At 38.0% G+C, this 27,160-nt stretch overlaps 1 protein-coding gene across 5 annotated transcripts in view; it reads right to left on the bottom strand.

Annotated features, from left to right (window-relative positions):
• Positions 1–27,160, bottom strand: part of SLC4A4 (solute carrier family 4 member 4) — a 295,337-nt gene that overhangs the window by 70,509 nt on the left and 197,668 nt on the right. For all 5 annotated transcript variants that reach the window (XM_024754102.1, XM_024754101.1, XM_024754105.1 and 2 more), the window contains exons 12-13: positions 16,836–16,969; positions 10,092–10,363 (exon numbers count right to left, since the gene is read on the bottom strand). In XM_024754102.1, coding sequence (XP_024609870.1) covers positions 10,092–10,363; positions 16,836–16,969 — 406 coding nt within the window. The remainder of the gene's footprint in view (positions 1–10,091; positions 10,364–16,835; positions 16,970–27,160) is intronic.

Raw genomic sequence — 27,160 nt, 5'->3', positions numbered from 1 at the left:
AATTCATCAGTAAAACAAGCACACGTGCAGACTCTATTTTCTCATTCTTTGTGTTTCATTATAGGTCACAGAAAGAATCAAAATAGGATAAAGGATGCTTGGCCCAAAGAGTAAGACAAAACATAAATCCCTGAAGGAAGAAGATGTTAGTAAATTATTAGTAGTAAAACCTAGAATCTTATTACTATTTTGTTCTAAAAAGCTTAAAGTACATTTTCTTACATTATTCCATCTGTTCATTTTACAACATATAAGAGCACAAAACAGGTATACTGTCTTTTTGTTTTTTTTTTTTTACCGGCACGCGGGCCTCTCACTGTTGTGGCCTCTTCCATTGTGGAGCACAGGCTCCGGACGTGCAGGCTCAGCAGCCATGGCTCACGGGCCCAGCCGCTTCGCGGCATGTGGGATCTTCCCGAACTGGGGCACGAACCCGTGTCCCCTGCCTCGGCAGGCGGACTCTCAACCACTGTGCCACCAGGGAAGCCCCAGGTATACTTTTATACCCATTTTATGTTGGATGGGACTCTGAGGCAAGATATGCCAGGTTTCTTGCCCAGGATTACAGAGTCAACCAGAAGTAGAGCTGGTACCAAAATCTTGTCCATTATTCTTCCTTTTCCTACCCAATATTTCTATTCATCAAAATCAAGATGATTTATGTGGCCACAGAATTCAAGGTGGGAGATAACGATTCACCAATGTTAGATGATGTGGATCTCTCTACTATAAATAGAAATGTCTGACCTGTCTAAGCATTTGAAGGAAAACAGCACATGAGAAATCAAAGGCAGTATTTAGAGGGTGTCTGGGAAGCTGCCTTTCCTGAGCTAGATTCTTTGATGCAATTTTATGAGCTTCCTGTCGTAACAGAGTGAAGGTCTTTTTGCAACACACTTTTCTGCCTAGTGTGAAACAAGTAGTGAGGAGGGAGGAGGAAGGCATTCCAGGCTCTTTCCTTGTGAAATGAATGACAGATAATAAAGACCACGAGTTCCAATCCGAACTTTTAGTAACCACTCTCGAGTTCTGGATACATGTCAATTTGCTCATCCAAGTTTCTTTCATCTTTTCAGTATGCCTCTGAGACAAGCTATGCACATTGGCTCTCAAAATCCCAAAAGACCAGTATCAAAACAAAAGTAAGAAGTATATACTTTTCCTACTTATTTTAATAAGTAGCTGCTTCAAGAGAAAGACTTCCAAATAAATATATAAACAAGCACTTCTATAAATAGACATATTGGCAGGATATGGCAGAGCCCATAAATAAGATTAAAAGTAAATTTCTTTAAGCTCATAGAAGAGAGAATGATCAATTCCAATTGGAAACTTGATTTACAAGAGCCCTTGGTCACCACTTGGATCCAGACACATACAATGCAAATATTTTGTCAACCAAATGCAGAATGATCTTGTGTATAGAATCTGTAATATCCTTAATTAGGATTCTGGAAAGGTGAAATGGAAAAGCCAAAAGACACTGCACTCTGTGTCTTCACTATTTGCTTAGCACCATGGCTTATGAAGAAAAGAAACATTTTGCGCTCTAGGAACCTGGTTAATTTAGAATGAGCCAATTGTCACTGGGACAGCCTGTGTCCCATACTTGGTTTCAGGTAATTTACACAGGTTGATCATTTTACGTTCCTTGGATTTTCACGTCTTGATCCTCCTTTCTGTGTATCAAATTCTAGCTGATCCTCTGGAATGGAGGAATGAACACAGTACTAGATGTTTAAAAATGTGTCTGTCATACAGATGGTCAACAGGCACATGAAAAGAGCTCAACATCACTAATTATTAGAGAAATGCAAATCAAAACTACAGTGAGGTACCACCTCACACTGGTCAGAATGTCCATCATTAAAAAGTCTACAAGTAACAAATGCTGGAGAGGGTGTGGAGAAAAGGGAACCTTTCTACACCGTTGGTGGGAGTGTAAATTGGTGCAGCCTCTATGCAAAACATTTTGGAGGCTCCTCAAATAGCTCAAAATAGAGTTGGCATATGACCCTGCAATCCCACTCCTGGGAAAATATCCGGACAAAACTATAATTCAAAAATATACATGCACCCCAATGTTCATTGCAGCACTATTTACAATAGCCAGGACATGGAATAAAGATTATCATACTAAGTGAAGTAAGTCAGAAAGAGAAAAGACAAATACCATATGATATCACTTATATGTGGAATCTAAAATATGACACAAATTAACTTACTTATGAAACAGAAACAGACTCACAGACACAGAGAACAGACTTGTGGTTGAGAAGGGAGAGGCGGAGTGGGGGAGGGAAGGCTCAGGAGTTTGGGATTAGCAGATGCAAACTATTATATAGAGAATGGATAAGCAACAAGGTCCAACTGTATAGCACAGGGAACTAGACTCAATATCTATAATGGAAAAGAATATGAAAAAGAATATATATATATGTATAACAGAATCACTTTGCTGTACAGGAGAAATTAACACAACATTGTAAATCAATTGTCAATAAAATAAATACTAAAAAAAGAAAAAATGTGTCTGTGACTTTTCCACCTTAAGCTGGCTTTTAGTCTTTGTGTTTAATGAGAGATCTAGAGAAAGAACAAGCTGCAGGAACTACGAGGAGAAAAAGGAGGTGATATACACACATCAATGATATAAACCTCCTACGTAGAGCATATCACCTGTACTGTTTAAGGCTGTTCTTTATCCTCTAGTGACCTGGCACCAGGAACTACCCCATGAATCCTCCGCTTTACATGTTAGCAGAAATGGTACCATCAGGAATAGGCACCAAAGCTCACTTGAGGCTAACAGGTCAAGTAGAAGCAACAACCGGCCAACGAGGCAGATTTGCCTGCTCTGAAGCACCATCACCTCACAGTATAGAGAAAGGAGCCCCAGGAGAACTGCGCTGGAATGCTGGCTGCTCCACCTTCTGAAGCACAGTGGCCCCAACTCCCTTGCCACATAAACTTGAGAACATTACCTCACTCCTCTTGACCACAGGTTCCGCACTGGTGAGATTGGATTTGATAGCATCCACCTCATAAGGTTACCGTGCAGATTAAATAAGGCAATATAGGCAAAACTGCTAGCACAGTGCCCAGTACCAGGTAAACTCTAAATAAATATAGCTAAGATTACTATTAGCTTCACCACCCAAAGATACATATATATTATTAAAATATTAAATATATTAAAATATAGTTTATTAAAATCCAGTAGTAAAATGTCTGGCATTTGGATGGTGCTTAATAAATGTTAGTCAAATCTGAATTTATACCTTCTACATAGCTTCTTAGGGTGGAACTGATTAACCTGCTCTGAATAAGAAAAAATTTAAGAGTATTCTCCATGATAATAAACCTTTAATGTGTTATTCCATTCTATGTAAGCAACATCTTAAGGCAACTAAGTAACTGGAAAATAAATAGAGAATAAAATTTAGAGTATCTTGCCTGCATGGTCATGTCAGATGTATTTAAGGATTCTGGATAACTCGAGCACACGAGTGTCTCTTGATAAAGTCAAATATTTATGCTTTAAGTTTCCAGATCAATAAAAGGACAAAAATGGCTTTTGTACGGATGACAAAGTGAAGGAGGAAAACTTTGGAAGAAGTAGCTCTTGGGAAATTACCTGCCACGATCTCAGCCTTAAGTCTTAAAACAAGCAAAATTAATAGGAAGTTTTTACTCACTATTTCTTATTATTATCTTTTTTGTTTTCCTAAGTATGTTTACCAAAACTTCATGCTTGAGATTTCCACTGTCATTAGACAAGTTCAAGGTAAGATGTTCTTTAATCTGTGAACACTCTATTCACATGCTCACCTATGATGCTGCACTGGAGCTGAGCTATTAACTGGTAATAAGGTGGATATATTTAGCCACTACTTTCACAAAAACTTCTCTTCTATACCCACCCATCATTACACTTAGGATGTGCATAGACATTATTCTCGGGGACATTTTCCAAATCTGGGTTTTATTCAAACCCAAAGCTAGAGAATTACCCAGGTCTGGTAATTATCCAGATACACTGCTTCTCCTTTTCTGATCCCTGCAAGCTTTATACAGAAACTGCTAAAATATAGGTTAGGTCAATAAAAGGAAACTAAAATGATGGGTCTTTCAAATATCCATGGTTATCTCAAAAGACCATGTTACCATGAATGACAAAATGTCAGCTGTGCTGGTAAAGTATCTTGGCAAATGCAAGTCTAAGCAGTGCTACAGCAGAAGGCCTTGCACCTCCTGTTCAACCCTCGGTCTATGACTTAAACTCACTGTATAAGCAAAAGAGGGAATGACATAAAATAAAAATAAAACTGCATAGAATATGATGCAGGTCATGGAAGATGAATTAGGGTTATCTTTTATGTCCTAATTTTCTTTTAATGGGCTAATTATGAAGCACATATTGACTATAATATGGGACCACAGGAGACACGATCCAGCAGTTCTTTTTAATGGTTATGACATGCTGCTGCATAGAATTTATTAAGATAATAGAAAAATTATATACAAAAAAAGGTAACGAAATTCCACTCTAGTGACGATAGTTTTAAAGCATTTGGAAGCCTCCTCATGTTGTAAATATAACCAAGGTGTGGAAATGGAAGCCATGCTTACTTCCAATCACTTGACTTGGTCTGACAGTTTCATGCCAGGAAAAAGGCCATGTTTTACTTAGAGATACTACAGACAGTGATGCACTGGGTGCCTGAGAAAGGCTTTATTCTTCTTAATCATTCATCCATTACTAAGCATGTTCTTCCTGGAACAGTCAACACTGAATCGATAAGATATACCCCTGCTGTTAAGAGTATAGTGTCTATCCCCTTGAGGCAATTTTCCTTGCTTTTCTAATTTGTTTATCATATTTAGCAAGCCTTTTTCCCCTCCAGATACAAAACCAACACCTGGTCAGAAAATTTATTTTGACCCTTTCCAAAATAATAACAATGCCCTTGAGTGTACAGTCACTGCAACCCTGACATATTAGGCAAATGAACAAAGGTACTAGGGTAGAAATTTACTTATAAAGTCTACGTCAAATGAATTTCTGACCTTATTCATTCAAAAAGTAATTAACACTAATTAAAAAACAACTCACTTTATAAAAAGCAGTGTGTATATATGTGTGTATGTGTGTGTACATGCATGTGTAAGTGTGTGTTCTGCTTCACTGCAAGTAGCACAATTCTTAAAAAGCAATGAACTGCACCCTCAGTAAATTTTTGTTGATAGCAGAAGGGGAAGAAGAAAAGGCAGGAGAAGGAAGAGAAGGAGAAGGGGAAAGAGAAGGAGGAAAGTCTACCTCCTGTTCCCTATTTACAGAATTCTAGCATTAATGTTTTGTGGGTTTTTTTTTTGCGGTACGCGGGTCTCTCACTGCCACGGCCTCTCCTGTTGCAGAGCACAGGCTCCGGATGCGCAGGCTCAGCGGCCATGGCTCACGGGCCCAGCTGCTCCGCAGCATGTGGGATTTTCCCGGACTGGGGCAGGAACCCACGTCCCCTGCATCGGCAGGCGGACTCTCAACCACTGCGCCACCGGGGAAGCCCGCATTAATGTTTTTGAATGAATTACGTAGATAGACTCTTCTTAGAAGAACTAGGTATCTCACCTCTGGGACTTTAAAGCCTTTTTCTACATGACTGTGTATAGTGTACAACACTTTTGTAGTCTTGAGATTCCGGGGTACAGTATTAAATGATCTAACTATGATACACTGAACTCCTTAACATTTTTCCCTTTAAATACCACTTCAATGTTTCATATTTATCTACAACAGTACCTTGGTTTTTGTTTGTTTGTTGGTAAGCTTACAGTGAAGCCTAGTCAATATCTTTTCCTAGGAAAATTTAAATTGAATTTTAAAATGGAAATTTAAATTTAACTTCCATTTCTAGGGAAGTTAAACGTGTGAATCCCTTTAAAAGAATACAACTAAAAGACTTAACTGTTGGGGCATCTTTTGTGGGACAGTGAGAAATGAGAGAAGCAACAAATTTTTACTATTAGGTGCCAAACAAGTTTATATATCCTATTTCATTTAATCCTTACAGTAACCTCTAAGAGTAGGTACAATTACTAACCCAGCTCACAGATTATAAAACAATAACATTAGGAAATCAGCCTGGCCCAAGGTCACACTGCTAACTAGAGCTAAAATTCAAACTCAGTTTCCTTTACTCCAAAGAACTTATGGTTTATATTTTATCACACTAACAGTTTTCTAAATTGGCATGTTGGTGATGAATGAAATATTGTGAATTGTCCTTCAACTGGATATTGTTCAGTTTTCATTCTGGGCTTTTGAACTGAATCATCTTCTTTCCTATATACCCTCTGCTATGTAACCATCAAGGCATAGTGGGAAATAGAACATCTATTACCTCTATTAATACATTAATTAATAACTATCCTATTTCTAGGAAAAGAGAATTCTAGCACAGAAACCAGGTGCTAATAAAAACCTGACTGATATGTCAAATTTCATGGCTAACTTTCCTAGCAATTGCAACTGAGCTTCCTTAGTTCTTCAAGAAATGAGAACCTAGGTGTATGACGGGTTACTGAGCAGCAGATGGGGGCAGGAGGAAGGGACGAAAAGGTGCATTAAGAAAAGGAAACTCGGGAGATGATGAAGTTTTATGAAAGCAAGTAAGAACAAGAAAGATCAGGAAGGGGGGAAGAAGAGTTGTCTTCACAAAGCACCAAAAAAGCCACAATATTATTGTGGCCATGGATATAGTTTTCTTAGAGATTAAGTGACCCCTATTTCCTTTCCTGTAAAATCATTCCTCAGTTTGCAGGATCATGACTCCATCTGCGCAGTTGCTGGTTCATCCTTACATACTGTCCCAGTGTTGAAAAACAAGTCATCCGCCAGTTTAAATATTATTGGCTCATTGATTGAATTCTTTTACTAGGAGTGCATGTTGCGATGAAAGACTAGTCTTTTATTGTTTTTAGAACACTTACTCTAGCTGTATATACAACTGTATTATTCTCTCACTATTGGTTTTCAGTTTGTTGTCATGAAGAACTAAATTTATGGTGGGTCTGTGCAGTCTTCTATCAAAAAGTATTAAGGTTATGGGAGAAATATATGATCATTCATCTTAAAAAGGGTTTTGTAAAACATGAGATTGTCCTGAAAATGCAAATATCCATTTGCCTTTTTGCATACCAGAAACAGATCTCATCTCCATGGATTAAATAATCCCTCACATTCACATACATAATCTTCTATGAGTGCCACTCGTCTGAACGACTCTAAAACTAAGGGGTGCAACCAACAGTCTTGCTGCAGAATGAGCCAGCTGCCCAACAACATTTGCTTAGAATGGAGGATGATGAAGTCTGGTTTGCTTGTCCTGTCATTCATACTTATGAACCCTAAATTTTAATAAATAACAACAGCAATAATAATGGTTGTTATATGGCTAACATTTACTTACTTACTAGAAACTGTCCTAAATGCTTTGTCTGTAAGACCTCATTTTTTTCTTCAAAACAATTCTTTAAGGAAGGTACTATTATTAACCCCATTTTATAGGTAAGGAAGATGAGGCAAAGTTTCCTTGGGTAAAGGAACTTGCCCAAAGTCACGCACTGGGCATTAGCCAAGAGGGGCTTGAATACAAGATTTTCTGACTTCAAAGCCCTGCTACGCTGCTTTATTGGTAACCCCTAGAGTTCGTGGAATTGTCAGAATCCTTCCAAGACAGCTCCTAGCTATTTAGGACAGACTTTTTATACAACCTAGGGAAAACAGATCAAAGGAAAAGTTATCTATCACCCCCTCAGCCAGCACTTGCTATGCATGGGTAAAATCGGTTCAAGCCTCAATATCACTTTCTCAAGAAAACAGAAATCCTTCTTGGAAGGAAAATTACATGTAAAATTTTTGTTGTACTTTTCACAATGAAAACGCATTCAGATATGTCTTCCCTGGTTTCAAATTACCTTCTCTGCCAGCATCCAATTAAAACAATGAATGCAAGTTTCCAATAGCCCCAGGTAGGTGTGGGGCTGACACTAGGGAGATCTTTGTGACAGGTGTGCTGACAAAGTCCTCATTTGGTTCATGAACACTTTAAACCTCCAAACAGCTGGCAGTATATTTTTTCCTCTAGAAAGTCTTAACGTATGATTACTTAGAATGCCTAAGAAGTCAGCACACAGACTTTTCCACAAATAAATAAATATATAGATAGATAGAAACAAATAAGTAAAAAGAAAAGTTCAAAATCCCACAATTAAATATGTCTGTGATCTGATATTTTGAATGTGTGTAGTTTGGACTTCCCCTGCAATGTCCAGGATGCACGGTTAGAGAGAGTTTTACCCCCTTCTCTCCCAGGAAGAGTTCTAGGAGTTGTGTAATGGCAACACATTTTCTGCGTCTCTCTGGGGAGGATATTTAATTGGTTCTAATCATATCTGTTATGTATTAAGTGCTTACTCTTTTCCAAACACTTCTTAAATTTTGAAATATTTCTAATCAGTATACATCTTAACAATAATAGGTCTTTATATCTACGGCAACCATGTTGCCTGAATCTTCAAATTTCCACTTTTTACCTGTCTCTGCTTGCTTTTAATAAGCATGGGATTTATTTTAATGTGAGCTGATTTTCCTTAAGCAAGACAAAAAGAATCCATAAGTGCAAAACCCAACAATGCCCTATCTTTTCACCAGTGTCACTGACTGACCCATTTTTAGGGAGATACTGTTCTCTTTCCTCTCACCTCTCAAGATGCATATGGGTCTTATAAGACTTCTCCACCAAAGTGGCAGAGAAGGTGGCAGATATACCAGCAAAATAGCCAGGAGTCATCTGACACAGCCTGCACAAGCATTACAATTCTTCATAGTTCTTGTTGAGCTTTTGAATTAAGCATCTTACATTCTAGTCTGTAACAAAACCATGTTTGTTTTACTGTAAACAGTAAGTGGTTTTTCCTTAGAATGTATAGATAAATGGCTGTTACATGAATGTGCCCTATGTTTAAGCCCAGGTTCACACAGCCCTCAATACGCTGCTGTGCTTCTGGTGCTACAAGACCTTAGTCAAAAAGTATATCAATTTTTATTTTAAGGGATGATGACCTGTAGCTAATGTTACAACTAGGGATCACGAGCACTATTAGCATTTAATTGTCTGACACAAATGTCTACCCCTCATTCTACCAAAGCAGATGTAAAGCAACTTTCCCCAAAGTAAATCTTTTTTTCCCCAAATGCCTTCCATATTATAAAGTGATAATGAATTACTCCAAGAAAAAATTGCAAAGATCAAATTGAGCACTGTTCTGTGACAAGGTTCTGAGGCTGACCCAGGTTTAGCAAGATGGATGTTAAAGTGCTAAGATGTATAGAATCATATTCCTTACCAACAAGTTAATTTTATGGCTTTCCTAACCATAGAATATAAATCTTCTCCAAGAACATAATATTCCTTCTTTTATTTCTTTCTTTTGTTTCTTCCTTTCCTTTCCTTTCTTATTTACGTGGTCTAGCCCAGATGAACTATAAAGCTCTACTTTATCACTAGGTGGCTCTAGTCTGAATTTCTTTCTTAATTTCATGCTTCAAATTATATAAAGTGAATTAGTATCTTGCTTCTTCTATAAGTTTAAGATAATCTATTTAGAATTTACTTAAGGAAGAGATCCCTACAGCAAAAAAGAAGCAGCAAAATAAGGAACAGAAGTTCAGAGGACTAGGTTGGTATGGTCCTTAATATGTTATATAGATAGCTGGTTTCCTCACCTATCAGAGAAGATCAAGAATAACGTACCCAAAATTTCCTTGCAAATACTGTAGCTTGAGTTAGTTTCAAAGCACTGAGCCAATTATGTTCACATTCCAAAGCTCCTGATTTCACTTCCTGGTTGAATCACATGGCTAAGATACCTCAGGCGATGAGACTATAAATTCAGCAGGATGATTTCTCAGAGAAAATAAAACCCTTTCCTGAGGATCGGGATACCGTGTTGAAAGTTTGCATGCATGGAGCCTACGGCTTCCTCCAAACACAGGGTAAGCAGAAATACCATAAGCATGCTGTCCTCACCTGGGTTGGGAGGCATACAAACACAGGAAAATTGAGTATTGTAGCCCACTTTGAAGTTGGAGTTGATGGGGTAGTAATCAGCTAGCTTGATCATCTTCTTGAAAGCATCATAGATAAAGATGAAACTAATCAGAGAAGAGAAGCCCTCTTCAGTGAAGCGAGTGAAGTACTGAACCAAGAAGCTGGCATCAGTGGCCACCAAAATGAGACACATGAAGGCTGACCACAGGCCAATCCAAAGGCGAAACTCCAAGTAGTCAAAATTATGGTCCCTGGAAAGAAGGCAGAAAGGCATTTAGACTCCTCCTCCAAGGAACACAAAGAATAACACAAAACTACCAAATGACTATAGAATGATTGTTAAAAATACAAGATCTCTTTTAGCCACTATATATAAAGCTCATTCTTGATTTTATCCAGAAAGTATTACCTTTAAGGATTTGGTCTAGTGACATTAGGCTACCACTAAGAAATAATTCCAGAAGTTTGAGAAAAGTACATCAAAAGTAGTCATAACATTTGAATGTAAATAACTCATTAATTTTCTTCTTGTATTCATCCTTTTATCATTATACAGTGTCCTTTTTTACCTTTCTTTATGGCCTTTGTTTTAAAGTCTATTTTGTCTGATATGAGTATAGTGACCTCTGCTTTCTTGTCATTTCTGTTTGCATGAAATATCTTTTTCCATCCCCTCATTTAATTTTCTCATTCAAAAAAGACAATCCCTGCCTTTAAAGAATTTACAGAATAAACAATTTGAAAGCATAACACTGGTACCCAGCATGTGCTCAATAAATATTTGTGGGCTTTCTGCTTAAGGAAGATGCTAAGATAAATATGTTCTCTGTCCCCAAGTCATCAAAGTCTACTGAGGAAGACTAACTGATAAACATAATCACACTATAAAATACTAAGAGACACCTAAAGTTCCCACAGAGTGTCACAGAAGAAGGAGTAACTAATTCGGGCTGGTGTGGGTTGGGGGACAGATAAAGTTGCAGAAAAAACTCAAGGTATTTAAGGATAAGCGGGAACTTTCTGGATAGACCAGGGAGGGCCAAGCCAGGAAGAGGAAGGAGTACTCAAAAAGGCAAATGGCATGAAACTGCGTGCAATGCTCCCTGTGGACCAAGTGCCACCAACACAGGGAGATGGGATCAGATATGTAGGCTGTAGTTAGATCAAGAAAGGCTGCATTGCCATGTTACCACTAGACACTACCACTCCTCTTGAAGCTCGCTCACAGGCATGATATCCTTCTGCTGAAGCTGTGTGTGAAGCACAGTTTTAGAATAGGTTGCCTCCATCTAAGTGGGCCATTTTTTTTTCAATGCCCTTTCCATTTCTTACAAGTAAATTAGTTTAAGATTCACATTTAGGAAAAGATGGGTCAAGTGTTGACATTTTACCATTTCATATTGATTCTTTCAAAATTATGTGGAGAGTGTTTTAAAATAGTTTTTTTTCCTCATCATTTGCAATGCAAAAGCAGTTACTGGTAATCTCATTTCTTGTGTGAGAAAAAAATAAATCAAGGATCATGCATACTTGAAGCTCGATGGCCTTGCTTTTAGACAATGAGTTTCTGACAACTGACAGCCACATATTTCAATACTTTCCCAAAGACATCGTATCAACACTTTCATCATCAACATCCCAGCCTGGGCCACCAAGAAGTCTTTGATTGATTCTTATTAAGAACCTCCTTACTAATATCCATGCTTGTCCTGCTCAAAGCCATTTTCCACATCACAGCCAAAATGACCTTTTCAAATGTAAATCAAATGTCCCAGTTTAAAACCTTTTGGTGGCTTCTCCCTGCTCTTAGAATAAAATTCAAATTCTCTACCTAGCACAGTGCCCGGAGCATAGAAGGGTTCCAATAAAGAGTTGGTAGATGAATTAAGCCATGCCTGCAGGTTACGACTTGACAGAGACAGTTACAGTACTGTCATTGGCTGATGACCTATCACAGGTAACCAGACGATGACCAACTAAAAATTTTACTAAATATTAGAATTAAATTTGCTTAGAGTTCATGTGTCAACTTGACTAGGCCATAAGGTGCCCAGATATTGGGTCATACATTATTCTGGATGTTTAAGGGTGGTTTTGATCAGATTAACATTTAAATTGGTAGACTTGAGTAAAGCAGATTGTTTTCCATAATGAGGGTGGGCCTCATCCAGTCAGTTCTTCAACTGAATAGAACAAAGAGACCAGCTTCCTTCAAGCAAGAGAGGACTCTCCAGCAGGCAGACTGCTTTTGGACTTGATTTGTAGCAAAGGCTCTTCAAGCAGACAGCCTTGGAACTTGAACTGGAACATCAGTTCTCCTGGGTCTCCAGGTTCTGGGTCACCCTGCAGGTTTTGGACTTGCCAGCCCTCTATAACTGTGTGACCCACTTCTTTATAATAAATCTCTTATATATGTATACACACATCCTATTGGTTCTGTTTCTCTGGAGAATCCTGACTAATCGCCAACTGGTCAAATATGCCTCATTTTATAGATGAGGACACCAAGGCCAATGGAAACTAAGTCATTTATCCAATGCCAAGGCTTTTTTTTTTTTTTTTTTCCCGGTACGCGGGCCTCTCACTGTTGTGGCCTCTCCCGCTGCGGAGCACAGGCTCTGGACGCGCAGGCTCAGCGGCCATGGCTCACGGGCCCAGCCACAACGCGGCATGTGGGATCTTCCCGGACCGGGGCACGAACCCGTGTCCCCTGCATCGGCAGGCGGACCCTCAACCACTGCGCCACCAGGGAAGCCCAATGCCAAGGCTTTAATGGCAGAGCTGGACCAGAAACCAAATCTCTGTACTCTTGGACTGCTCCTTTTAAAAATTCCAGCACGGTTCCTCCTGTCTAATTTATATTTAGCTCATGGTAGGGTGGGCCTTAAAGTCACTGTCCTCTGTTTCCTTCTCACCAAATCACACAAACTGGAATACATTACCAAAGCAGGAGATTAGTAACACTTGGGTAGAAAGTTATCTTCTATAGATTTCCTGAAATCTTTCTGAAGACATCACTGGCATTCCCTCACAGTTCCCTTTACGTCTGGAACCCCAGTATTTAATCTTATGCATGTCTTTCTGAGATAAGTAGACTCAAGAAAAAGCTAAATTCTAGGAATTTGAGATAATTTACATTATCACACAGTGAGTCAGAGCTCAGAAACAGTTTTATTACTTCTGAGCCAACAGACTTTTTCCTTAAAATAAAGTTTTAAACAATTATCTACTTTTGCTTCCCTAACAAGATGAAAGTTAGAGCCATCTTAATTTGTTCTAAGAATGCTAATGGTTGTTTACAAAATTGATGTTTACAAACAGGAGGAGAAATAAATCTAATCACCAGCTAATGGTCAGGAACACTATCAGTCTGAATACAAAGGGGAAACAAATGTATGTATAAACTTAAATCTTAGGACCTGAACAATATGCCAAAATAGCTCCTCTAAAATACTTCAATACTCCCAGACTGGCTCTGTAAGAATAACCCAAATAAAATCACTAATACCAATCACTCCATTAGTTAGGAAAGTGATATGTTTACAGCAGCAAGAAGAAAGAGGAATAAAAGATGAGGAACTTCTTTAAACAAGCCGATCAACAGTAATGACTACAATAAAAGGCAATGTTACATCCAATAAGACTAGCAGTCCCCTTGGTGCCAAGTTTAAATAGCAGTTAGGTTATAAAAAGTTACAAGCTCTAAAAAGGAAATGATAGTAGAGACCAAAGAAGCTATAGTGAGTGAGAAGGAGAAAATGGGCGCATATCCTTTTGGTAACACTCAGTGTTTCTAGAGATTTTAAGTGATAGTTTTGAGCAGCATAAACCCAAGAGTACAGACAAACTGAAGAACTCACATTTGAAGCATGCTTCAGAAATCAGCCACTGACAAATAAACTCCCTAAACTAAATGATTAAATCCAGGAACTGAATAGAAGAAAATCGTAATTTGAAGGCCAAAAGTAAACTGTTCATAGAATATAAGAAAGAAATTATTAAATGACCAAATGACAATTATACAGGCTAAAATCCAACTTTAATTATGAAGTTTCTAAGTGGCTTAGAACACTGTTAAAACCTCCTTCAGATCCTTCCTGAAGAAAAGGAAAAGGAATCTAATTCTCTATTATTGGGATAAACGTGTAAAAATAGTGCAAAAGAGACAGCAGAACTGGGGAAACAAAACTACATGTTCTCTGCAAAGTTGTGAGCTATTCCTTCATTCTGTTACTAATTTTAAAAGGTGACAGCATATCATTCATATGCCTTTATGATTCCCCAGTTTATAGGGCAAATATTAAAACCTGTATTCCAAGTCAGAGATAAATCTGTGGATTATGTGGAGTTACTGTTTGAGTCCACTGAACTCATAAAACAAGGATTTACCTATTTCTCCCAAAAAGAAAAAAAAAGGTAAAATATGATGGGGGAAATCAGGGCAAAACAGTTTCTTTACTGAACGACTTCTCAGATCCCTCACTACGCTGAAGTGTAAAGTGAATGACCAAGAGGGGGATATAATATAATGTACAGCACTTCCCAGACCTACCGGGATCACAGAAGTTGTTTTTTCATGGGGCATCTAATGAAACTAGTAAATGATGAAACACACCTTGGGAAACAGTGATCTAAACAAATACTCTGTATCTGTATAAAATGTTACCATTGCTGTTATGATATGTAAGCAAATGATATAGTATTGTGAATTAAAGAATAAGGTTTGCCACATAAGTGTCACATGTTGCCCAGTGATGGATTTAAAACACAGTTTCTCAAATGTTTCTTGTTGCTTTACAACCATTTGAAAATAAATCACTTGAAACTATGTTTAAGTTTCCAAATATGATGAAACAGAAGGGAAAGTGAGAAAGGAACTTTCTTAGTGAAAGGAAATAATCTCTATCCTACAATTATCTAAAGCAAACCATGATGCAAACATTTTCTGTAGATTAAGGCTCTGATCACATTGCATCCAATAAATCTTTCTGCAAAGGTTGCACATGTTTGTTCCTGTTTATAGTACATGCCTGTTTAATCTTTCCACAAAGGCTTTCTTGTCTCCCACAATATTTTCTTAAATATATATAAACTGTTTGACTCTTTCTATAAACTGACATGAGCAGAATTCTTTCCAATGGTCTTCTGAGAATTGATGGAGTGATTTGTAGTAATGATCTACAGAAAACATAACACTATTTAAAATTTGGGACTTTGAATTCTTGGAAGACCCTTGCTTTTCTTTTCAACCCAGTTCTCAAAACACTCATTTCAAATTCTCATCCCCTCCTCTCTTGTGATCTTTTTTGATGGCACACACAGTTTCAAAGGCCATTATATGAGTCTTTATGTCCATGAGGCATTAAGTAGGTAATGACATTTCTAATATTAAAATCCTAGAAATGTATAACAATAGAAGTATATTTAAATTCCAACAAGGAATGTTAGCAAGTCGTATGAAATTCTGCCATCTGTCTGGGTATTGAAATCTGCCAGTAAAGGCAATTCTCTCTCAGACATATTAAGTTCATTAGAAAGAGACCAGAATTCCCAATCTGATTTTGAAACTATTTGTGTGCTATTGTGGTCACTTGGATAATTTGCTTAACTCAATTTTCCCCTTCTTAAAATGATCCATCAACTTCTAAAAGAAAATACTGGTATCACAACTGTCATGCCCAGTAGTAACGTCTAGTGATTCCATAAAAGGCGTAGGCTCTGGAGTCAGAAAGCAGGAATTCAAATCCCAGCCCTGCCAACGACTGGTGATGCAACCTTCAGCAGTTTGCTTATCCACTCCATGCCTGCTGTCTCATCTATAAAACAGGAGACAGTCCCTACCTCATAGGACTGCTACAAAAAATAAATGAGGGAGTGCCTGTAATGTGCTTAGGACAATACTTGGTACATGGTCAGCACTCAATAAATGTTAGTTGTTACTCATTTGAGTCTAGAAATGTATCTTTAGTTAAGAACGCTGGAATGGGGGTTAGGAGCAGTGGACCACAGGAACACCCAGTCTCTTTCACAGACGAGCCACGTGACCTTGAACAAGCCACTTCATTTCTCTAGTGTGTCAGTCGGGATCATGGCAGGAAACAGAAGCCAATCTCCAATGCGATTCTGAGGAAAACTTAACACACGGACTATTTACAGAGGTATGAATAACAAAAAAAATGGCAAGTACTCAGGGACTAGCAATATCAGGAAGCCATTTCTGACCCCTGGCTTGAAAAGGCCAAGGAAGTAAGAGTCACCAGAGCCTGGTGAGGGCCAGAGGCAGGGGGGAGGAGCCACCTGACAGGGGCTACACTCAGAGGACACAGACACACTGCCAGACTGCCTGGTGAAGCAGAGGCAGTGAGGTGGGAAGCAGACACGCCCTGACCTCTCTGCCTGCCTGTGTTCCTGGGGCTCTGCAGGAAGCCAGAGGGCAAAGGAGCCTGAGTGCTGCAGTCCACAGCGGCCAGCTTCCAGAGGCACAAAGCAGGACAACAAGGCAGAGAATCATGGGGGAAGGCAAGAGGTAACAGAACATCGCAGCCTCAGCTGAAGCAAACGTAAACACGTGCTGGAGGACTTAATCTCTAAGGGCTTTTCAACCTCCAAATCTTACAATTCTCGTATTCTGTTATGCCTAATTACTACTCTGTGCTCTACCTAGACTACGAATGGTCCACAATTAAACAATTCTAATTTATAGTTAGATATGTATATACATACTTGCTGAAATTAAATAGAAGCCTCTCAAAAACTAGAACAGGTCCTGTGCTGCTCAAAATAGTGAGTGGTTGACCAGCGAAGAGGCAAAAGACGGCTCCAGAGACAGCGGTGCCCAGGAAACTCTCCAACACGCCCTAATAGAAAGAAAATATAGGTGTTAAAAGAAACTTGTCTTGTTTTCTTTTCATGTGTGATGTCACTAGGGGAATGAAGCCACGTGAATATGCTATTATGATGGCTATCGTAAACATATCAAACATAAAGAATAAAGATTCTTACCAATATGAATATTACCTTTTATTTCACCATACATGCGATGTACTCATTCCTGCCTACTCCAAGGGCTGAACTGCTCCAAAGAACTATAATGACTGTAATGACTAGCGGTTGATTGCAGAAGGCAAAGGGTGACTCTGATCTACTTTTAAAAATATTAATTGAAGCTTCTGTACATAAAATTGTATTATAAAATCCCACCATGTGCGAAGAAGTGATTTAGTACTTTTGGTGGCATTTTTCTCTCTGTGGTTACTTTCAGTGTTTGTTTTAACCAGATTTCACCTTGCACATAGCTCCCCCCGCCGTGGAGCACAGGCTCCGGACGCGCAGGCCCAACGGCCATGGCCCACGGGCCCAGCCGCTCTGCGGCACGTGGGATCCTCCCGGACCGGGGCACGAACCCGTGTCCCCTGCACCGGCAGGCGGACTCTCAACCACTGCGCCACCAGGGAAGCCCAAGTAGCTACATTTCATGCATAAAAGCTATTTTCTACAGAGAAAAGCTTTTTAAGTGAAGAGGGAGCAAAGAGGAGACAAAAAAATGATTTGCCTTCTACCTTGCAATCTCTAAGACACCAATTCCAAACAAAATTTCTTAGTACATATTCAGTGTCCAATGTAAACTTATACAAGAGCTTCAAGAGCTACTTTAGAGGAAATAAATGCACGGGGACACGAATAACTAAACCTTTGTGGCCACATGTCCCTGAAGGTGTATCTCTGAGAAACAACCTATTATTTCCCTTTAGCATAACAAGAACAAACAATTTATATGTGTGTGTGTATATATATATATATATGTGTGTGTGTGTATATATGTATATACACACATATATACATATATAAAATATCATATAATATACACAAAAGTATGATAAAGAAATTGGTTTTTTAAAATCAACTTATAGAACTAAACTAAGTGCTATCCCCACTCAAAGGTCATCCTAGGAGAACCTTATTATAATGATTACTTGAATTTTTGTTTTTTAGGCTAACAAGAACCCTTCATTCAAAGATCAAACATCAAGCAGAAGAAATATATTCTGTAACACACGCATATCCCCACCCCATGCCCCGCAAAAAAAGCATAAGCAATAGGATACATATTTTCCAAAAATTACTAACAAAGATGTTAAATCTTTTCACCTTGAAGATACTGCATACACTAAAAGAATGCATCACTAAAGACTGAACAAATTAAAGAAAAATGTCAAAATATTGAAATATTTTTTACATGGCTTCAAAGCCAGCAATATTTTCTTTAGAATGACATTAGCAATAGTATATCCTCCTCTTAAGGGTAGGATTCAATTGGGAAAACAGGGAAAAATCCTTTAGCACAGCATTATGTAATAATGGGGTTGGGATGGCACAAAAAAGCAAGAATTGACAAGTAATAAGACTGGCTCCCCACACAGTGAGCAGACACTTTGTAAACAACTCAGTACAACTACTTTCGTCCTCAGTGTCTAGGTCTGAAGTCTGGCAGGTGAGTCTCGTAAGTGGACCCCATTTATATACTTGTGAACTCCACTGCATGTTTGAATGGTGCCATCTCGTTATTTTATAGCCATTCCACACATAATCACTGTGTCCAGCTCATTCTTCCTCAGGGGGGCAGCAAGCAGAATAACAAGCAAGGCTAACAGAAACAGGCTGCCTTTATGCAGAGAGAGAGAAAGAGGCTCCCCTGTGCCCCCAAAATAGTATTAGTCTTGATCTCTTATCCGTGAAGATACTGAGTTTCAGGGGGTTAAATGATATGAACAAATCCACACTCACTGTGGCACAAGTCTTTGGAGTATGGTTACCTGCCCAACTACTACCACACCCTTGGCAAAGAGAAAAGGTATACCTTCGGCTGGGATTTTCTTAGACTTGCAGTTTTTTACCTCCTGTGCATTGACATTGGGCTTTTTATGTCTTTATCATTTATCTTTCTTTTTCATGACTTATTTTAGTGTGTGTGACATGAAAGGGTAGGGACTGGAAGGCTCTGCGTGGCAGGACAAGCCACACTCTAGGGACACGTGATAGGCAAAGTTTCACTGCATCATTCTCTATCAAGCATGGAGGAGTGACTATTTCTCATCACTACTGCAGGATCAAATTACAGCACAGCCTGAGTGTAAGAGAGAACACGAATGAAGAAAGGAGGAATGCAAGGTTAAGAATTCTCTACTTGGTCTGACGTGAGGGGCCAGGGCAGGGTCTCTGGTGTCATCCACGTTTCTCTCCCTCCCACCATGCTATACACTATCCCACCACATGCTCTGCAAGCACCCAGGAAACACTAAAGGAATCCAAGAAGACGCCCAAATCACACCCTACATCCTGCTTATCAAAGGCTAACAGCCATCACTGCTCATTCAGTAAAGATAACAACTCATCTCTTCCAGAAAACGGCTTTGATTTGTGGAAGTCATGTGACTGTTAAAAAAGTAGAGTACTTTTATTTTAGTACTTGCTCCTTTGGTAAGTGCTACAGTTTCCATTCTGTTACTGACAATTTTACTTTATATTATTTTTATTATTATTTATTTTTTTGCGGTACGCGGGCCTCTCACTGTTGTGGCCTCTCCCGTTGCGAAGCACAGGCTCCGGACGCACAGGCTCAGCGGCCATGGCTCACGGGCCCAGCCGCTCCGCGGCATGTGGGATCTTCCCGGACCGGGGCACGAACCCTTGTCCCCTGCATCTGCAGGCAGACTCTCAACCACTGTGCCACCAGGGAAGCCTGTTACTGACAATCTTAAAACAGAGACAGGTGATTTATTATACACATTGCACTGGAAACTTGCTTAAACTCAGAGATGTTTCCAGTGTTTTTGAGAAAAGAACTATTTTCACCACATTTTGACATGTTGCTCTTGACAGTACAGAAATTAAAAAAAATAATCTCATGAAATGAATAACTTTAACTGTAACTAGAATTTAAAGCAATTTACAAAGTGAACTATCAAAAACCCCTCTTCTGATTTATTATAGTCAGTGTTCACTAATATAAAAAAGGAAATAATGTGTGGATGTGTGTATTTTTAATAGCTATAGCTCATAAAGACACTTCTACACCTGATTTCCCACAGAGGAACAAACTCCCTAGCAATTCATGAGAATGTAGATGGCTGAGCTCTGAGGGGTGGCAGAATCAGGTGCCACAAAGCACTCCAGCTCCATTTGGATTTGGCTTTTATTTTATTCCATTTCCAATTAGGTGATGTCCACTGTGGAACAGAAGAAAGAGCTAACAACTGGCCCTCAGGAGACCCAGAGTCTAGACTCTGTTCTGTCACCAAAGAGCTGATGATCTTGGGAATGTCACTTAACCTCTGTCCATTTTGATTTCTTCATGTAGGAGAAAAACATCAAGGCAGTTCAGTATAACAATGGACTGTGGGGTCAGACCACCTCAAGTTGATATCTAGACTCTATCGTTTACTCCACTGATGACTTAAGCAAGTTACTTAACCTCTCCATGCCTCATACCATCCGTGTGAATATTAGATTAGATAATGTGTGTCAAGTGCTTAGCACAGTCATTGATAGATATGTTTTTGATGAACAGCAATATATACATAATGTATCTCTAGATATGAGATGAGGAGGCTGAACTAGGTCTCTTCCAGGTGTTTCAGCACAAAGAGCAGGTCTTGGACTCAGGGATATCTGAGTTTAAATCTCAGCTCCACCAGTTATCAACCTCTCTAAATCCTAACTCTCTCCACTATAAAATCAATGGCTATTTCACAGGATAATTATTTGGACTGAATATGACCATACTATAGAAAGACCTAAGAATAAAGTAAAGATGCAATAAGATGCTGGTTCCCTTCTCTTCCTGTTTCTCATCTCCTTCTTCCCAGTCTGCCTTTATTACTTCTCTGTCCTTCAAAGGAGGAAGGAGATGGAGAGTGACAGTCAAAAGGAGTGATATGAAAAGATGAAGATCAGTCCTCAGAGGAAAAGGGGGAGAAAAGCCTCTTTATAGATTCACAGTGTTTCGCAGAGCAAAACTCCAACTCAACAGAAGCCTTAGAGGGCGATGGCTACAGCCATTGATTTTGTTGCTTCTTTTCATTCCTTGTGTTACTAAACACATGGAATCAACTACAATGAAACAAAACAGTTTTACTTTACAGCAGTGAAGTCAAAATCCACATCTAAAACAATTTATGAACATTTTTCTGCTCACGTGAGGGTATGATGTTAAACCAAAGATGGTCCTTGTCTTACTAAAGAGCCAAGAAAATCAACCCAAGTCTCATAATAGAAAAATCAAGCATAAAAGAAATCTGACCATAGGAGCAAGGTTCTTTAGGAAAAAAAAAATCCAACCATGATTGTAACACCAGCATTTTGTCTTTGAGCTACTTGTGACAAGGTCTGCCAGGGCCATCATGCCTGTCATGGCTAACACAAAGCAAACACATTCAAAATGATAAAACGTTAAAAATTTATGCTGTCTACTTTGACTTTATTGCAATTTAGTATCTTTAGTATCTTCATATAACACTAAAGAATGACCTTTGTTGTTTTATGTCCTTCTTATTAAGAAATGTATTACTTGGATTAATAATTAATCCAAATGCAAAACTGCCTTAAAAAACAAAAGATTTTCTATTTTTTTGACAATTTTCAACCAAGTAAAACTTGAGAAAAAAAATATTTTGGTGGCAATAAATGCTAAAATATTCACCAACACTACCGCCATATTTCAAGCCTTTTTAAAAAAATTGTCTTCTAACCATAAAAAGAAATTTCGGCACGTGTTGGTTGTAATCTATTCAAACTGTGTAGAATGTTGATTAATTAAACTTCTCTAGATGAGTTTTTGAATCTGAAATTTAGCCAAGAAAAATGATGCAGCCTAATGCCATTTAAACATGGCCACTGGAAATAAGCAGACAAATCTGAATTACCTATAGGAATTTTGATGTCAGATCCCCGACATAAATTAGCCAATGATCAAAAATAAGTGGAGAGATGATGCAAGTATCTAAATTAAATTTGAGTCACAGGAGAATTATCTGAGAAGGTTTTTTTTTTTTGCTTTGTTTTTTGGAGTTTTAAAAAATAAACAAACAAAACGTTCATCTCTACTTTGAACAATTAAATCAGGATCTCCGAAGATCAGGTCTGGGGAATCCACAGTTTTTCAAAGTTCCCCAGGTGATTCTCATATGGTCCAAATCTAAGGTGCAGCCATTCAAGCAACCTCCCTTCGTCTATCAAAATAAGAACCACCTGCTAGCATGGTTAATGATCGGTGGTTACACAGAGCATTCATGTATACTAGGGAAGAAGACTGGATATACAACCCTCATTTTTTACTTTACCTGTGTAGCTACAGACTATAAATCAATGATTTCTGTCCTGACAGATCACAGCTGCCAAGTCCTTAGTGTGCCATCTTCTCTGCCTGAAAGTGCTTTGTTGTCATAAACAGGATTTCTGTTTACACTGCCCAGCAGGAACAGCAAAAAGAGGGAAGACTTGAAAGACGAATTATCTCTCTGCTTGAAGAAAAGTATGAGCCAAAATCTTTACCAAAGAGCTTCAATTCCAAGTCCAAGAAAATAGATGAGCAAGTAAGGGAGGCTTTAAAATACTGTTTTGTTTGAAGAGCTGTGAATATATATCTAGATCATCTGAAGCGTCCAAACATCAAATACCAGTATAACCTTACACAAAAATCAATTCCAGATGGATAAAAAATGTAAATGAAAACATAAAAGAACTAAGATATGTGGGCAAATATTTTTCTAATCTTGGGGTGGGGAAACCTCTCTAAATACATCACGAATATAAGAAACTGTAAAAGACTGAAGATTTTGACTACAGAAGAATTGAAATCTTCACAGCAAAAGAAATCATAAATAAGGTTAAAAGATATGGCAGACCTGGGCGAAAATGTATCTGTGATATTTCTGACAAGCAAAGGGAAAATATCCTTATTATACAAAGAGTTCTTATAAGTCAATGAGAAAAAGAAAAGAAAAAAGAATGCCCAAAAGGAAACTATTCCAAGAGTACAAATATAAAGATGTATAGGTAAGCAAGAAAGCGTGTAAGGATATTAACTCTCACTAAAAATCAAAGAAATTTAAATTGAATATGAATGAGCCATCATTTTTTCAAGCCACAGAATGACAAAAATGAGAATATGAGACAAATCCTGTTCTTGCAAGAGTGTGAGCAAGCCAGCACTCTTGTCATTACTGGGAGAAGTATAAATTGGTATAACCTTTGTGGAGTGTAATCTGAAATAAATAACAAAAATAAAATAGGTATATCCTGCAATCACATGCTGCTAGGAATTTACTCTAAGGAGGTAATTAAGAAGAATGAAAATGTGGTTAAGCACCAAGTTTGTTTACAAATGAAAAAACTGAAAGTCTACTAATAGAGAATTTATTAAGCAGATTATAGCACACACATCATGTGTATAAATAGATGCAGCAGTTAAAAATGATGTTCAAGATCGTATTGAAGTGGAAAGACTTCCATGAAATGCTAGTCATGTATATGATCACATATGATCTCATTTACATAAATCCTATACACTGATCTATCTGTTTACACATGCATTGCAAGACATACGGAAAGATATTCATGAAAAGGTTAATAATGGTTATTTCTGGGTGATGGATTTAAGAGCAAAATTATCTATGCAGTGTTACTGTATTGTTTGAATTTTCCACAATGTATAATTACATCTCATTAAAAATAAAGCTACTTCAAAATAATTTCAAGCTAAACACAAAATAATTTTAGAATTTAGCATCATTTGGGATCTCCACTGCTGCCCAAATGACTATCATTTTCTGATCACCAAGAAAACAGAGTTGACAAAGGTCTTAATTAAAAAAACAACCAAAAAGGTTTCTGGCAAATGAAATTTGATAAAAAAATTATTTACCCTTCAATCAAACAGGTTTAATTCAAAACTTGTAAATAAAATGAAGTAAATTATCTAAAGTTAAAGTTCCTTCCAGGGAAAAGGATGACCAATATCCGTTGGAGTAAGCAGTGCAGCACCCTTTGCTTTGTCATTGAATACACATTTATTTTTTCTTACCACAGCAACCTAATTGGATCATTCCAACAGACTATCCTACCTAACTTTTTGAAACTAGAACATGTTTCTGGTACAGAATAACATGTCACCTTCTATTTCCACTTCAAGGAAGAAATGCACTTTGGTTCCAAAGTGCAATATTCGGGTATGGTGAAATTATTGTACAGTCCCTCATGTAGTAAAGCAATTATCAGCTGCTTTAATCCTGCTGTTACAAAGAAGTATTTATCTTATCAAGGAATATCATATATAAATAAGAAATGATACATTTGCATCTTGAGTAGATTGATCAAATATTCTCAGCACAGCAGTATGTTAAAATAAAGTCTCAAATTTGGAGATGCCAAATTTATATTTATAAATGTTCCTTATTATGAAACAAGTTCCCTTAAAATGTGCTCTGTTAGGCTCCATAAATATCACAAAACTCACACAATTCTAAAAATCTTACTGTATTCTTTTACTAAAAGGTTTGTGAAAATAGGATTATATTTACTCCTGAAAAAAATTTAAATGACTTTCTTCACTCAGTCTTCCCTCTAGACTGTTCTCAGTAATTCACAATCAACAATGTCGATTTAAAGTAAAGCACTTTTCTGCGTTCCATGAAGCTCAAAAGAACTTTTAAACAACATAAAGACTTGCTATAAAGCATCAAAAAACTGTTCCTTATATCAGTATCTAACCCATAGACTAAGCTATCCATAAATATTTGTTAAATCAACATTTAACAATTTAAAGCATCTAAATGAATAGGACAACCAAGAGTAGTAGAAATATAATGCAATGAGTTCGCATGCATGGTCACAGAGAGTTTAGTTGTGAAAAAGACAAGTTTTTAGGACAGTGAAGATAAAAGCCCTTGTTTACTTGACAGTATGGCAAGGGGAACCAAGGATTATTAGAGTGGGACTTACTGAAAAGGACAGTAAGAGAACTGCACAGTTCTCAGACCTCAGAAAGCCTATGCTCTGGTCCTTTGTCTTTAACTCTAAGAACAGGGAACAATTACAAGCCAGGGATAGATCTCAGACAAATATAAGGTCAACTCTTGGCAAAGCAGTTCAGTTACTCCCAGAAGCCCAGGCTGCCCACACTTAACAAGGAATCCATGCATACCCACACTGGAAGACTCAGAGTCCTCTCAGAGAAGCATGATGGCCCAAATGTATGTGGAAAGCTGAAAAATACATACAGTTATCTATGTTACCATTATAATTTGATTATATTTGGAGCCACTGTAGCCTCAACTGTTTTATTTTGAACACAGTTCCATGGGAAATGATCCATGAGGCTCCCAAAATCTGCTTCTAAAGAGGTGTGTGTATATGTATATATACAAACACACACATATAATGTGTGATACATATATCATTACATATATATGTAATGATTACATATATATGTATGATTATTAAATATCTTTTATTATAATATATAATTAAATACATAATATACAAATATGACTCAGAATATATGTGTGTATACTAATTACATATATGTGCATATATATAATATATATACTTCTGCTCTGAAATGAACACTTAAATGTAAATTCCTATCTCTGAGCAGGCAAGACCTCCTGAACAGAAGTTGGCAGAAGAGTTTGCTTAAACAACACCAGTGCAGTGACTCATTTGTGTTTTCACAACATGCTTCTAACCCAGCACCCATGTCTATTTGTAGCCTCAAAATAAAGGCTATGTGAACCATCTCTGAGCTGCCTGCCTTTAAAAGCAAGGACACTGTTCTCAGTTGACTCATTTGAGCTGCCCATGCTTTTGAGAATAACCCACTGTCACATTTATGAAGACGTGATATAATTTAAGATTATTTCAGGCTGTGCCAATGCTTTTCTGCTTAGTCTCGACCTAATGTTTAGAAAGTCAAATTCACCCCCCTAATTAAGCCCACTACAAACCACTACTGGTATCTCTGGGGGGTATAAAAAAGATTGCTTTATCAACACTCTAGATTGTAAATACCATCAGAATCAACACTCTAGATTGTAAATACCATCAGAATAGGGATTCTTACTTATTTTGGTCATGTTATCTGCATCCCCAGCACTTAAAATAGTGTCTGGCACATGGTAGACACTCAATAAATATTTGCAAAGGAATGAACCAACCTCTGCCTTAGACCTGTGAAATAATAACCTGGGTCTCAGCACCAAATCCACAAAATATTTTGTTGTCCTGGTGTCCAAGTCAAGAAGACATCTACCGCCAGAGCATCAGAACCTCTGTACGTGTTATACAGATGGCCAACAGGCCCATGAAAAGATGTTCAACAACACGAATTACTAGAGAAATGCAAATCAAAACTACAATGGGGTACCAAATCACACTGGTCAGAATGGCCATCATTAAAAAGTCTATAAGTAAAAAATGCTGGAGAGGACGTGGAGAACAGGAAACGCTCCTACACTGTTGGTGGGATTGTAAATTGGTGCAGCTATGGAAAACAGTTTGCAAGTTCCTCTAAAAACAGAGTTGACATATGATCCAGCAATCCCACTCCTGGGCATATAGTCAGAGAAAACTATAATTCAAAAAGATAGCTGCACCCCAATGTTCACAGCAGCACTATTTACAATAGCCAAGACACAAAAGCAACCTAAATGTCCGCTGACAGATGAATGGATAAAGAAGATGTGGTACATATACACAATAGAATACTACTCAGCCATAAAAAAGAATGAAACAACACCATTTTCAGCAACATGGATGGACCTAGAGATTATCATACAAAGTGAAGTCAGTCAGAAAGAGAAAGACAAATACCATATAATATCACTTATATGTGGAATCTAAAATATGACACGAATGAACTTGTTTACAAAACAGAAACAGACTTGTGGTTACTGAAGGGGGGTAGGGTGGGAGAGGAATAAATTAGGAGTTTGGAACTAGCAGATACAAACCACTATATATAAAATAAACAACAAGGACCTACTGTATAGCAC

The sequence above is a fragment of the Neophocaena asiaeorientalis genome, unplaced genomic scaffold, assembly GCF_003031525.2.
Source record: "Neophocaena asiaeorientalis asiaeorientalis breed wild unplaced genomic scaffold, Neophocaena_asiaeorientalis_V1.1 scaffold148, whole genome shotgun sequence".
Taxonomy (NCBI): Eukaryota; Metazoa; Chordata; class Mammalia; order Artiodactyla; family Phocoenidae; genus Neophocaena; species Neophocaena asiaeorientalis.
This window is presented reverse-complemented; position numbering and strand designations above follow the sequence as displayed.